The sequence below is a fragment of the Pelodiscus sinensis genome, chromosome 22 (genome assembly GCF_049634645.1).
Source record: "Pelodiscus sinensis isolate JC-2024 chromosome 22, ASM4963464v1, whole genome shotgun sequence".
Lineage (NCBI taxonomy): Eukaryota > Metazoa > Chordata > Testudines > Trionychidae > Pelodiscus > Pelodiscus sinensis.
In genome coordinates, this window is record NC_134732.1 from 1,368,963 (window position 1) to 1,379,795 (window position 10,833).

Sequence of the window (10,833 nt, forward strand, 5' to 3'; positions counted from 1 at the left end):
CAAAGTCAGGGTTGAACTGCCCTAGGTGCCCTGCCCTCTCTGCTACTTCAGATCACGCTTTCAAACACGCTTTCAGATCACGTGGACTGGTCTCGGGTGGGCCAGTGCGTAGAGAGGACACAGCTCTGAGGCTAGTTGGTTTCACTGTAAGGTTAAGGCTCCAGCCACACACTGGTAGGGGCCATTCACTCTCTCAGATCTCCCCAGCAGGTTCTGCTGGTGCCTGTTTCCAAGAAAGCAGTGCTGGCTCTGCTGTGACCTGGCTCAGCTCACTTGTGTGGTGCTGGAGCTGTACCAGGGAGGGGCCTGCAACACACGTGACCACCCACGTCGGTGTGCGCCGCCGGCCAGCCCCCCCTCCCAGAGCAGCAGCGATTGTGCTTGCAGGTGATGCAGAGTTGTTTGTTCAGTTGCACCCTTCCCTGTGCGGGAGCTGGGAGGGCTCCAGCCATGCAGTGCAAAGCAGCTGGCCCCCTTTTGCAGCTCTCTTGAAAGGTGGAAGCAGCACCATCCCCCGTTCCTCTGGCCAATCACTGCATGTAGCTGCATGGACTTGGTATGTGAACCGCGAACAGACCCTGCCATGGTCCCAGCCCTGTACAGCGAGACCTGCCCTGGGGACGCCACCTCCAGCCAGCTCGAGCTCTGCTAAGCAGCCGCCATTTGGCCTGCAGTCGGGGAGCCTGGTCCCTGTGGTCGACAGGCCGACAGCAGCCCCTTGGCCAATGTAGACGCGCTTTTCTGGATCGTCATTTTCGCAATCGGGGCTTTTTTGCGGAAAAGACTACTGTGCTGTCTACACCGGCCCTGTTCCGGAACAGTTTTTCCGGAAAAGGACTTTTGCCTGAATGGAAGCAGCATAGTTTTTCTGGAAAAACACGGACAATTTTACAGTAGATTGTCACTGCTTTTCTGGAAAAGCAAGTGGCCAGTGTAGACAGCTGGCAAGTTATTCCGGAAAAGCGGCTGCTTTTCCGGAATAAGTGGCCCAGTGTAGACACAGCCTAAGGCTATGTCTACGCTTGCAGCTTCTTGCGTGAGAAATATGCAAATGAGGTGGTATGGAATATTGCTGAGCCTCATTTGCATACCTAATGAGCCACCATTTTTGCAAAAGACGCTCTTGCGCCAGAAGGAGCTGTCTACACTGCCCTTTGCGTAAGAAAAACCCTCTTGCGCCATGCCACCACACCGATTATTTTCAGGAGTAACGGCATTGCGCAAAAGGGGTTTTCTTACACAAAGGGCGGTGTAGACAGCTCCTTCTGGCACAAGAGCCTCTTGGCTCATTAGGTATGCAAATGAGGCTTGGCGATATTCCGTTTAGCCTCATTTGCATATTTCTCGCGCAGGAAGCTGCATGTGTAGACAGCCTAAGAGAAGCCACAAGTCAGGTCGTCGCTGTACGTGCCCCTTTCTCTCACCCACAGCAAGGGCCTGCTGTGAGGGGGGCTTGAGCCACCAATGGGCTCAGCCAAAAGGAAGCTGCATTGTCTGCCCCATGACACTCTGTGGTAGGGCCATAAAATCCCATTTAACCCCTTAACTGGTTACCTGACTGGCTCCGTCGATACTTGCCAGGTGTCTGCACTGCACACGTGTTCTTGTGCAAGTAAATTCACAGCACAGCGTCGGAAAACAGCTTCTTCCGGAAGAGTTACTCCTGTCCCCTCGAGGAATAAGCCCTCTTGCGCAAGAGGCCAGTGTGGACAGGTTACGTATTTCTTGCGCAAGAGGCCAGTGTGGACAGGTTACGTATTTCTTGCGCAAGAGGCCAGTGCAAGGAGCCCCTATGGCTAACAGGGCCATCAGAGCTTTCTTGCGCAAGAGCATCCACGCTGCCACAGACGCGCTTGCACAAAAGCACATGCCAGTGTAGACGCTCTCTTGTGGAAGACTTTGCTCAAGAACTCTTCCGCCAAACAGTTCTTGCACAAGGAGCTGCCAGTGTGACGGAGCCCCTGTGTCTTGGCTAACTGGCTAACCGGGGTTGGCTGGGCCCGCAGTGCACAGGGTGCCCCAGCTGGTACTTACCTGTTAACCATTCTCAGCCCTAGTCTGTGGCCCAAGGCCATTCCCCCTGGCTAAACAAACTGTTCAGTTAGAACAGCAGTACCCCCGCTCCCTTTCCCTCTCCTCTCCCAGCATTGCTGCATGTCCCTACCTCTTAGATCGCAGCTCCTGCCACTGAAATGCAGCCACCTCTGGGGTGGAATGCCCCTGCTGCATGACCGCATACGGTACCCCTCCCGCCCAGTCTGGCCAAGCTTCCGTGACTGCAGGCAGCAGACTAATCCCACCTGGCAGGGGGCCAGAGGTGCCCTACCCGCCCTTTGCTGATTGCCCCCTGTACAGGCAGCACCGTCGGAGCCCTGCCTGGGTGCTGTGCAAAGAGAAGAGACCCCACCTGGCTCAGGACTTGCTTCCTGAAAGGTCTCCCCTGCGTGGTAGCGAGGCCCAGTGCTGCTCAGTGCCCAGTTTCCCGTCTTAGCGGGGCTGCATAGATCCTGGGCTGGACCTAAAGCAGTGAGCTGTCGGGGAGAACCCCATGCAGGTCCTGCCAGCTGGGATCACAGTCACTGCTCCTGGGCCCATTGTGGGGCTGAGCCGCCCCGGCCGGTCAGTGTGAACCTGGGGCGTTAGAACAGCCCCTGCAGACAGCTGCTGCCCACTGAGCCGCAGGCCTGGCCAGAGGCGGGACAGACACTGGTGCTTTTCTGTTAGAAGCCGGCGCCCCACGTCTGCCCCTGCAACAGAAACTGTCCACGCTTATTTATTTGCCTCTAGAAAAGCAAGTGAAGCAGGAGGCCGAGAGCAGCGGAGGAGCCAGGGCCCTGCTAGCACCTCAGTGTATTTGATTGTAAACACGGACACAAAAGAGCAAGAATTCGCTGCAAAGGACAAAGATGAAATTGCTTCCAGGTCCTGGCAGTGGGCCAGGGGCTGTTTGTAGAGCAGATGGAAACAACACCGCCCCCCCCCACCCTTTGGCACCCCGGATGGGGTGAGCGTGTGGCCATGAATGTCTCGGCCCCCTTGTTTTCCTCAGTGGCCCCCCGAGCCATAGTATTACCCAGGAGAGCCAAGCCGAGTCAGAGGTGAGCTCTAGAAATCTCTTGCCATAAGCTTCTAGCTCCTTCCTCCTGGGCTGGGGTTTGCGGCAGCCCCTCCTCCTGGGTCGTGGCTGGCCAGTAGAAAGGCTAGTTGCCCGCGATTCATACCTTACCCGTGCACCCCGGAGCTTGCGTCAGGGCCCAGAACCTCTGCCAGGCAGCACAGCTGATCATGTGCTGCTGCTGCTGCAGTGCACGAGCCTCAGTCTGGCCCCAGCGCCTGGAAGGCAGCCATGCCACATGCCACTAGCATGGCTGGGTGTGTCCCAGGGAAGAGATCAGGGACCAGGGTCACGAGCCACAGCCCGCAGGCATGGCCTGGGGGTGCAGAGAGGTCTCCGCTGCCCAGAGCAGACGCCAAGTGGCCTGGGACCTGCTGTGAGAAGATGCTGAGCTCCAGGCTCCAGTGGGTGCCAGCCGGGCCCTCAGCCTATGCCCCATGGGAACTGCTTGGGGCCGAAGATGAAGACAATGAGCAGCAGTGTCACGCCAAGGATGACGGCCATGAGGTAGGCGAAGGTGCGAAGCTGGGGGTTGCGGAGACACTGCTGGAGGGAAGAGCGGCTGGGGACGGAGGTCGGCCTCAGGGGATCCTGGGAGCTGTCCGGCGTGGACTCAGAATCTGTTCCCAGGCTGAGGGTGTAGACCCTGGGCTGGCGCAGGAAGTACCGGGACTTCCGCTCTGTCTGGAGGCACAGCTGCCGGCCCTCCAGGATGACGTGGTTGGGCTCCAGCTTGAGCAGCCGCAGGACAGCCGCGTTGGTGGGCAGCTCGGTGACGGGCTGATCGGAGGGCAGCACGGTGAGGTGGCGGCAGAGTGGGCAGTGCAGCCGGTTGCGGGCGGAGGACACCAGGCTCAGATGGGCCAGGCACTCGATGCAGAAGGAGTGGCGGCACTCCAGGAGCTTTGGGGTGCGGAAGGTGTTGTCGTAGGGGTTCCAGCAGACCGGGCAGTCTGCCTCTGGCTCCCCACGCGGCCCTTCTGCCATGGGCTCAGCAGGGCAGCGCGCCCTCTCCCGCTGCTGCGGCCAGGATGCACATTGGCTGGGGACGCTGCAGGGGTGCTGATCTCACCAGCTGCCTGGAACAACACAAGGCTCTAACGATGCATCCCTGTGCACCCCCTGCGCGGACCCTGCTAGGGCCGGGCAGGGCAGACCCAGCCGCACACAGCAAGGGACCAATCCATGCCAGCAACAGCAAAGCCCTTGGGAGGGAGGAACCCTGGCCCCGGGCAGGACCCGGGAGGAACCCTGGCACAGGAACAGGAGAGTGGTGGAGTGCCGGCCGCGGGGGGATCAGGGAGCAGGGGGTTCGCCAGCCATGCAGCTGTTATGCCAGGCCCTTCGCCCAGCAAGGAGGGGACGCTGAGGTCTGACCTGCCCGAATGCAGGACTGTGCGTTCAGTCAGCCGGCGACTGGGGAACACAGGCTGCTGCTGTGGGCACAGGCCAGCGGGGGCCCGCCCGAGCTGGGTACCCCAGTAACAGCAGCAGCCCAGTCAGGACCAGGCCCTGTGCAAACGTACCCCGCGGCGCGTCTGGTACCCCCAGAGCCGGTGTCCTCCCGCCAGAGCGCCAAGTCTCTTTGACAACCGTCTCAGCCTCTGGTTACCAACCCCCCAGCACAGTGCCCTGGGCCCTGCCCACGGGGAGGGGCGAGGGGCTAGGGCAGAGGGGACAGGCGGCAGCTTCAGGCCTTTGGCTCCAGCTAGTGGCGGCTGGTCAATGCACGCGGCACCGAGCTCTGATGCCGAGGGGAGCCCTGAGAGCAGCATGAACGCCCGGCGAGGAGGGGCCCCGGCGGCCACGCTGAGGCCCCATCCCTGCCCCGGGGCAGCAAGGGTCACAGACTCCTCCTCCCGGCAGCCCGCGGGCGCCGCGGGGGACACTTACTTCTTACTTCCGGAGGGGGCCTGGTCTCAGAGCCGAGCGCCAGCAGCATCGCTAAGCAGGAGCCCCCCAGAAAGGGGAGCAAACTGCCCCATGCACGGAGCCTCCCCTCCTCCCCCGGTGCCCTAGCAGGGCCCTGCGCACGCCGGTGTCTGCTGGAGAGGAGGCGGGTCCGGGTGCACGGTGCCCGCTCCCCAGGCAGGTGCGGCCGAGTGCCATGCAGCGCTGCTCAGCTGTGAGCGCCAAAGGGCTGGGGCTGCCTGTTGTTTACAGAGCGCACCAGGCACCCGGGAGAGGCGGGCGGGGGAGGGAATAAAACCGACTGGAGGAATTAGGCCCCGGGCACCAGCTTGCACCCAGGGGCCAAGGTTCACCTGCCGCGGAACCAGCCCAGCCCACAGGCAGCACCTGCCGGCTCCTTGTGGCTGTGCGGGGCCTGCTCCCCTCGCTGCGTGGGGGGGTCTCCGCTGGGGCCGGGCTCCCTGTGACCATGACACCCCGACACTGCGCTTGGCCCCAGCCCCGGCTCCCCGCGATGCAGCCTCCTGGCTCTTTGCTGCTCCGCCCGCTGGGCCCCTGGGCTGGCCCCGCCAATGGCCTCCAGCAGGGCCCTCCGAGGGGCAGCTGTGGCTAGCGGCCTGGGTCCCCCCCCCCCCAGTGCCAGCCCTGCTCTGCCTGAGGGCTGGTTCAGTGCACTGGCGGCACCGGGGGGGCTGTTTTCGGATGACAGCAGCTTAGTGCAGCGCAGTGTCACCGTGTCCTGGGCTAACCCAGCCTACGCCTGGCCCGTGGCAGCCAGCCCGCCCCCAGCCTGGGCCTGACGCCCTTACGCCTACATGTGGCCACTGCGTTTGGGGCCCTCCGCTAGCCGGGGCCGTCCCCAGGGCCTGCCAGTTTGGACGTGCCCGCGGCAGCACTGCGGGGCCAGGGCGACGGAGGGCAACTGGCCACAGGCCTGCGCTGGCTTTGAGGTGCCCGTCGCCCCGCGCCCCACCCCACTTCCAGCTGCTGGCCACTGAACCCGCAGCCCCCGCCTGCCCGTGGGCTCAGCAGGCCCCGGCTGGCGCGGGGCCAGTTTGCTGCATCACTGCAGCGCTTCCAGGGGACTGTGACAAAGCAATGGTTACCATGGCGATCCGCCCAAAGGCAGGACCATGGGCGTGCCCCTGTCGGGGGGAGAAGGGGGGGCCGCATGTGCCGGGGCAGGGGGCCCTGAGCTGCGCCTGCTGGCAAATGCATTTGGGCCGGGGCCTGAACTCACGACAGCGCCGGCCTGAGAACGTCTCCACGGCCCCACGCGCCGCCTGCCCAGTAATTCCTGGCCCCGGCTGGGCCAAGCACCGTGCGCCCGACGCCCCGGCTAGCACCGTGCCCACGATGGGCGCAGCCTGTAGCCCAGCTCGCCCCCCCCTCACTCCTCCCGTGCGAGCAGGGACCTGCGGGGACGCCGCCTACGGCAGCAGCATCTGCCCCAGCCTTGCACACGCTCGCAGCTCCAGCGCGGGGCTAAGGCCTGGAGCATGTGCTGGGGCAGCGCTGCCCAGTGCCGTCTGTCCCCCCGGCCAGAGGACAAAGCCCTGCCCGGCAGCGACGCACTGCCACAGGACACGTCGCCGGGGCAGGGGCCTGGTTTCCAGGGACCCCTGGGAGCCCCGTTGGGTGCCAGGGAAGCCGCCGGGTCCCTTTGGCTCCCGCCAGCGTTCTCAGGCGAGTGCCATGGCTGGTGCTTGGGGGGCTGGAAAGGCTGGTACCCCCCTCAGCTCCTGTGGCCAGGGCCACCCCATGTAAGGAGCAGCCCTTTAACCAGAAGGGCTGCCAACCCCCATGGGGCCTAGGGCAAGGTGTGGGGGTGGGGCTCTGCACCCCGGAAGGGGGAGGGGGCAGTCAGCCCTTAGCCCCGCCCCCCCCCCCCCCCCCAGCCTGCAGAGCTGCATGGAGCGCTGCTCCAGCGACAGTTTAGTCCCGGGGGGCCAGCGGCTCCTGCTGCCCCTGTAGCGGTGGCACCAGCCAGGCGCCCTGGGCCCCTTTGACTCTCAGGCTCAAGGAAAACTGTCCCGTCCGCCCCCCCCCAGCTGCCTTTAACCAAGGGTTCTGTGGGCGTCCTCCCCACAGGGTGGGGTCAGTCTGCAGGGGTGAGCCCAGCCCCCGCTCTGGCCCTGCTGTTGGGCCAGCCCCGCCCAGAGTCCTCGCTGCCAGGGCCTCTGAACGCAGCCGGGCGCCCCAGAGCGCACGGCCCCGAGAGCCCCCCGGGCTGAGCCCTGTGGAGCAAGAGCAGCCCCTTGGTGTAAACGTGGCCACTGATGGCGGCGCCTCTGCCCCGACCCTGGAAACCTGGTCCAAGGCGCCGCCCCCCAGGCATGAGAAATGGGCCCTGCGCCCCAGTGGGTCTGTGTCCCATGCCACTGGCTCAGGCGTGCCCTTCCCCTGGCCCACGGAGGAGTCCACAGCAAACCTCCCCCCCTCCCCCCGGTAGGGCCTGGCAGCCTGGGCTCCAGCGGCCCCTTGGTCGGCCGCGTGCCGGGAGCTGCAGGCGCCCGTCTCGCCAGGGCAGGTGTCTCGCCCGTTCCTCCTTCTCCTGCTCGTCTCTGAGCCCCCCCAAATCACCAGCAGTCTCTGGAGCGTGGGACGCGGGCCCAGCAGCAGCCGCACCAGCGCCACAGACAGGGAACCAGCTCTCTGGAGCGTCCCGTCTGCAGCCCAGGCGCCCACCAGCCCTTCTGGCCACGGCAGCCCACTGGGAGCCTGTCCACCGACTATTCCACCCCAAGCTCCCAAGACAGACCCCCCCCCCACACACAAACACTCTGGGCTGGGCTAGGGCCCAGAGCTGGGCCTGTACATGCGCCGTGGCCACAGGCACGTTGTGCTGGCTCACCAGGGCTCTGTAGCCCCGTCCTCGGCCCCATTTACAGGGCTGGTGTCTGCAGACGTGTCCAGGGAGGGTTTTACGGTTTTGTTGGGGGCATCGATGAAAACCTGGGACAGTGCAGGGCCCTGAATTGCCCAAAACGCCCCCTCTGGAACCAGATTCCCCCGGGGAGAGCGGCCCGGTAGCCCCTTTTCACCCACCTAGCAGGGGCACGGTGACTTGGGAGCTTATGCAGCACCGAGCCACCGGCCTGGCAGAGCAGCCCCTCGCCAGCGAGCTGCAGCCCGGCCACGGGGCTTGGTTGAGTGCAGCCTGGCGTTGCTTGGCACCAGCCCCGGCACCACAAGCGTCCCAGCGCTGCCCGTCTGGTGTGCCGGAGGCTGAGCGGAGGCCCCCCAGCAGCGGGCTGCACAGCCAGCCGTGTGTACCACCTGACGGGGGCGGCTGGCCTGCGATGGGCTCCTGTGCTCTGCGGCGCCCTAGAGTCGTGGGGGCTGAGCCGCGGCGCCCGGACAGGAGACTGGGGAGTCAGTCCAAGCGGCACCCTCCGGCGCACGGCCCATGGAGCAGGAACCGGCGGGGCCGCGCCGGGCAAAGGCGCCCGCTAACGACGCCGGGAACACCCCACTGCAGGAGCCTGGGACCCGCCCCCAGGGCAGGAGGTGCTGCAGGCGCGGGGCCAGCAGCAGGCAAAGGCTGCAGTCCAGGGAGAGGGAGGGGGCGGCTGGCGGGTGAGAAGGAAGCTGGGGAGTGCGGCGGGAAGAGGCAGGCTGGCGCGGGGCGTGGGGAGCGAGCCGGGGAAAGGGATTTCGCTTTGCCAACTAACGCATCGATCGGGTCTTTGCGCGCCCTGCTCCTGCTGGCAGCACGGGTCCCGGGGGCGCCCCTCGGCGCTGGAGACGTCTGGCGCTGCTGGGGGGCTCCGTGAGGCGTAGGACGGAGCTGGCGAGGAGTCGGCTGTGTCAGTGCTCGCCAGGGCTCGGCTTTTCCCCGGTAGCCTCCTGCCCAGCGGGGCCCCGGGGCTGGCAGGCCCCACTGGGCGGCTGGCCCTTCGCAGCGGGGGTGCTGCGAGCGCCGGCCGTGCCCCGGGGTGCAGAGGCTCCAGGGCTGCCTCTCCCCTTTGCCCGCCCAGCCCCAGTTGCTATGTGAGGAGGGAGGGACTGGCCTGACCCAGGCTCAGAGCTCAATGCCGGTTACTAGGCGAAGGGACTCACAACAGGCCGGCGCTGCCCTTCTGCTGGGCTGAGGAGGGCGCGCGAGCCGGGGCCCAGCAAGGACAAGCCTCCAGCGAGGACGAGGGGCAGGGAACGCTCTGCCCCGTCGGGTTAACCAGCGCCGGGCTGCTGGGGCTGGACCCCGGCTATGGCCCGACATCCCAACCAGCCTGAGCCGCAGCCCCCGGAGTGTCCTGTCTGCTACAGCCCCTACAACAGCGTCTTCCAGAGGCCCCTGCTCCTCCCGTGTGCTCACACCGTCTGCCTGGAGTGCCTGGCGCGGATCTGCCTCTTCGTGAGACCAGCCCAGGCCTTCCCCTGCCCGCTCTGCACAGCCCCGGTGCCCGTCCCCGACGGGGGGGTCCCCAAGCTCCCGCCCAACATGGACATCGTGGCCCAGCTCCCCCCGTGGCAGCAGCCCCTGCAGGAGGTCTGGCTAGACGGACACAGGCTGTGCTGGGCCAGGCGGCCGCCCTCGCCCAGGCCAGCGAGCGTCGGAGAAGACGCCCCCGAGACGCTGGTTACAGTGGAGCTGTTACACAACCCGGCGGCCCGGGACGCCAGCGGAGGGGGCCTGATCGGTACCTACCAGCCGCCCTGCCTGGCCCTGTGCAGGGGGCTGTGCCGGCTGGTGTGGGAGCGGCGCCTGGCCGTGCTCTGGGGCGCTGTCCTGCTGCTGGCGTTGATCGTTCTTCCCATCGTCTTCATCCCAGGCTCCCACATGGCCCGGGCTCCAAAGGGACAGCGCCCGGCGGGGGCCCTGCCGACAGCTGCTGCCCCGAGCAGCAATCTGAGCAGTGCCCAGCGCTTCTAGCCGCCTGCTGGCCTCTCACAGGGACACCGGACGCCTGCTGCTTCCCTCCTGCCCGGTGAGGCGTGCAGCCGGCCGGAGGGCGGGCTTGGTGAGGGGCTCTGCCAAGGGCCTGGCCCAGCTGCTGGCTTGTGCCGAAGGGCTCTGCTCGTGCCCAGCGTGGGAAGGTTTCTGAGGAGCGAATTCAGGCCCCACGTTGATCCGGGGGAGGCTGATGAAGCTGGGGAGCGGCACGTACACGCAGGCCGAGTTCGGTTCCAAACATTCCTGTGCGGGGCCGACTGCAGCCGCTTGGCCTGCTGCACCAGCCCGGGCTGACAGCAGGGGCCGAGTCCAGCCCCCGGGCTCAGAGTGGGCTTGGCGATCGGGCTGGGCCGGGCAGGGATGCAGCCGGGCGCACAGCAAGGTCTCATGCTCACCCGCGGCACAGAGCGTGATGTCACCCACCACTCCCGGAGCCCGCCAGGGCGGCATGGCCAGAAGCTGCAACCACCTGCCCGCCAAGGGGGGAGAGTGCAGCCTGGGGGGGAACAAGGCCAACGTCTCCTCCCTCCAAACTGAGCCGGACGGCTCCTATTTGACAGGGACAGCCAGCCCACGCTAGACTGGGGGAGGGGAATCATTTTGGTGGGGGCCACTCCCAGGCTGTGTCTACACTGGCGGGTTCTTGCGCAAGACTCCGCGGAGCGTCCACACTGCGACGTGGTACGAGAGGGCGTCTTGCGCAAGAGCTCTGCTCTTTTCTAACAGGTGTGAGCCCTCTTGCGCAGGAGGGCAGTGTGGACGCTCGGCAGGGGTTGCTTGCGCAAGAAACCCCTCTGGCTAAAATGGCCGTCGGAGCTTTCTTGCGCAAGAGAGCGTCCACACTGCCGTGGGAGCTCTTGCGCAAAAACACAGCGCGCACCTGGCAGTGTGGACGTTTTCTTGCGCAAGA

General features: G+C 65.6%; 2 protein-coding genes across 3 annotated transcripts; one reads left to right on the plus strand and one right to left on the minus strand.

The window, feature by feature from the left end:
- Positions 1 to 3,304: 3,304 nt before the first annotated feature.
- Positions 3,305 to 9,814, minus strand: RNF183 (ring finger protein 183). Of its 2 annotated transcripts, none has more exons than XM_075905229.1 (2): positions 9,678 to 9,814; positions 3,305 to 4,194 (listed from the first exon to the last, which is right to left on the minus strand). In XM_075905229.1, the coding sequence occupies exon 2, from the start codon at positions 4,100 to 4,102 to the stop codon at positions 3,539 to 3,541; it is 564 nt and encodes a 187-aa protein (XP_075761344.1). In that variant the 5' UTR covers positions 4,103 to 4,194; positions 9,678 to 9,814; the 3' UTR covers positions 3,305 to 3,538. The 2 variants fall into 2 exon arrangements, with proteins under 2 accessions (XP_075761344.1, XP_075761343.1); XM_075905228.1 differs by lacking the exon at positions 9,678 to 9,814 and adding an exon at positions 5,009 to 5,337.
- LOC102447814 (uncharacterized) lies at positions 9,123 to 10,384 on the plus strand. The gene has a single exon (XM_006117378.3). The coding sequence runs from the start codon at positions 9,237 to 9,239 to the stop codon at positions 9,900 to 9,902; it is 666 nt and encodes a 221-aa protein (XP_006117440.2). The 5' UTR covers positions 9,123 to 9,236; the 3' UTR covers positions 9,903 to 10,384.
- Positions 10,385 to 10,833: the final 449 nt, after the last annotated feature.

Bases quoted from the DNA above. Each gene is read 5' to 3' on its own strand.
- RNF183 (XM_075905229.1), bottom strand. From the start codon at position 4,102: ATGGCAGAAGGGCCGCGTGGGGAGCCAGAGGCAGACTGCCCGGTCTGC.
- LOC102447814 (XM_006117378.3), top strand. From the start codon at position 9,237: ATGGCCCGACATCCCAACCAGCCTGAGCCGCAGCCCCCGGAGTGTCCT.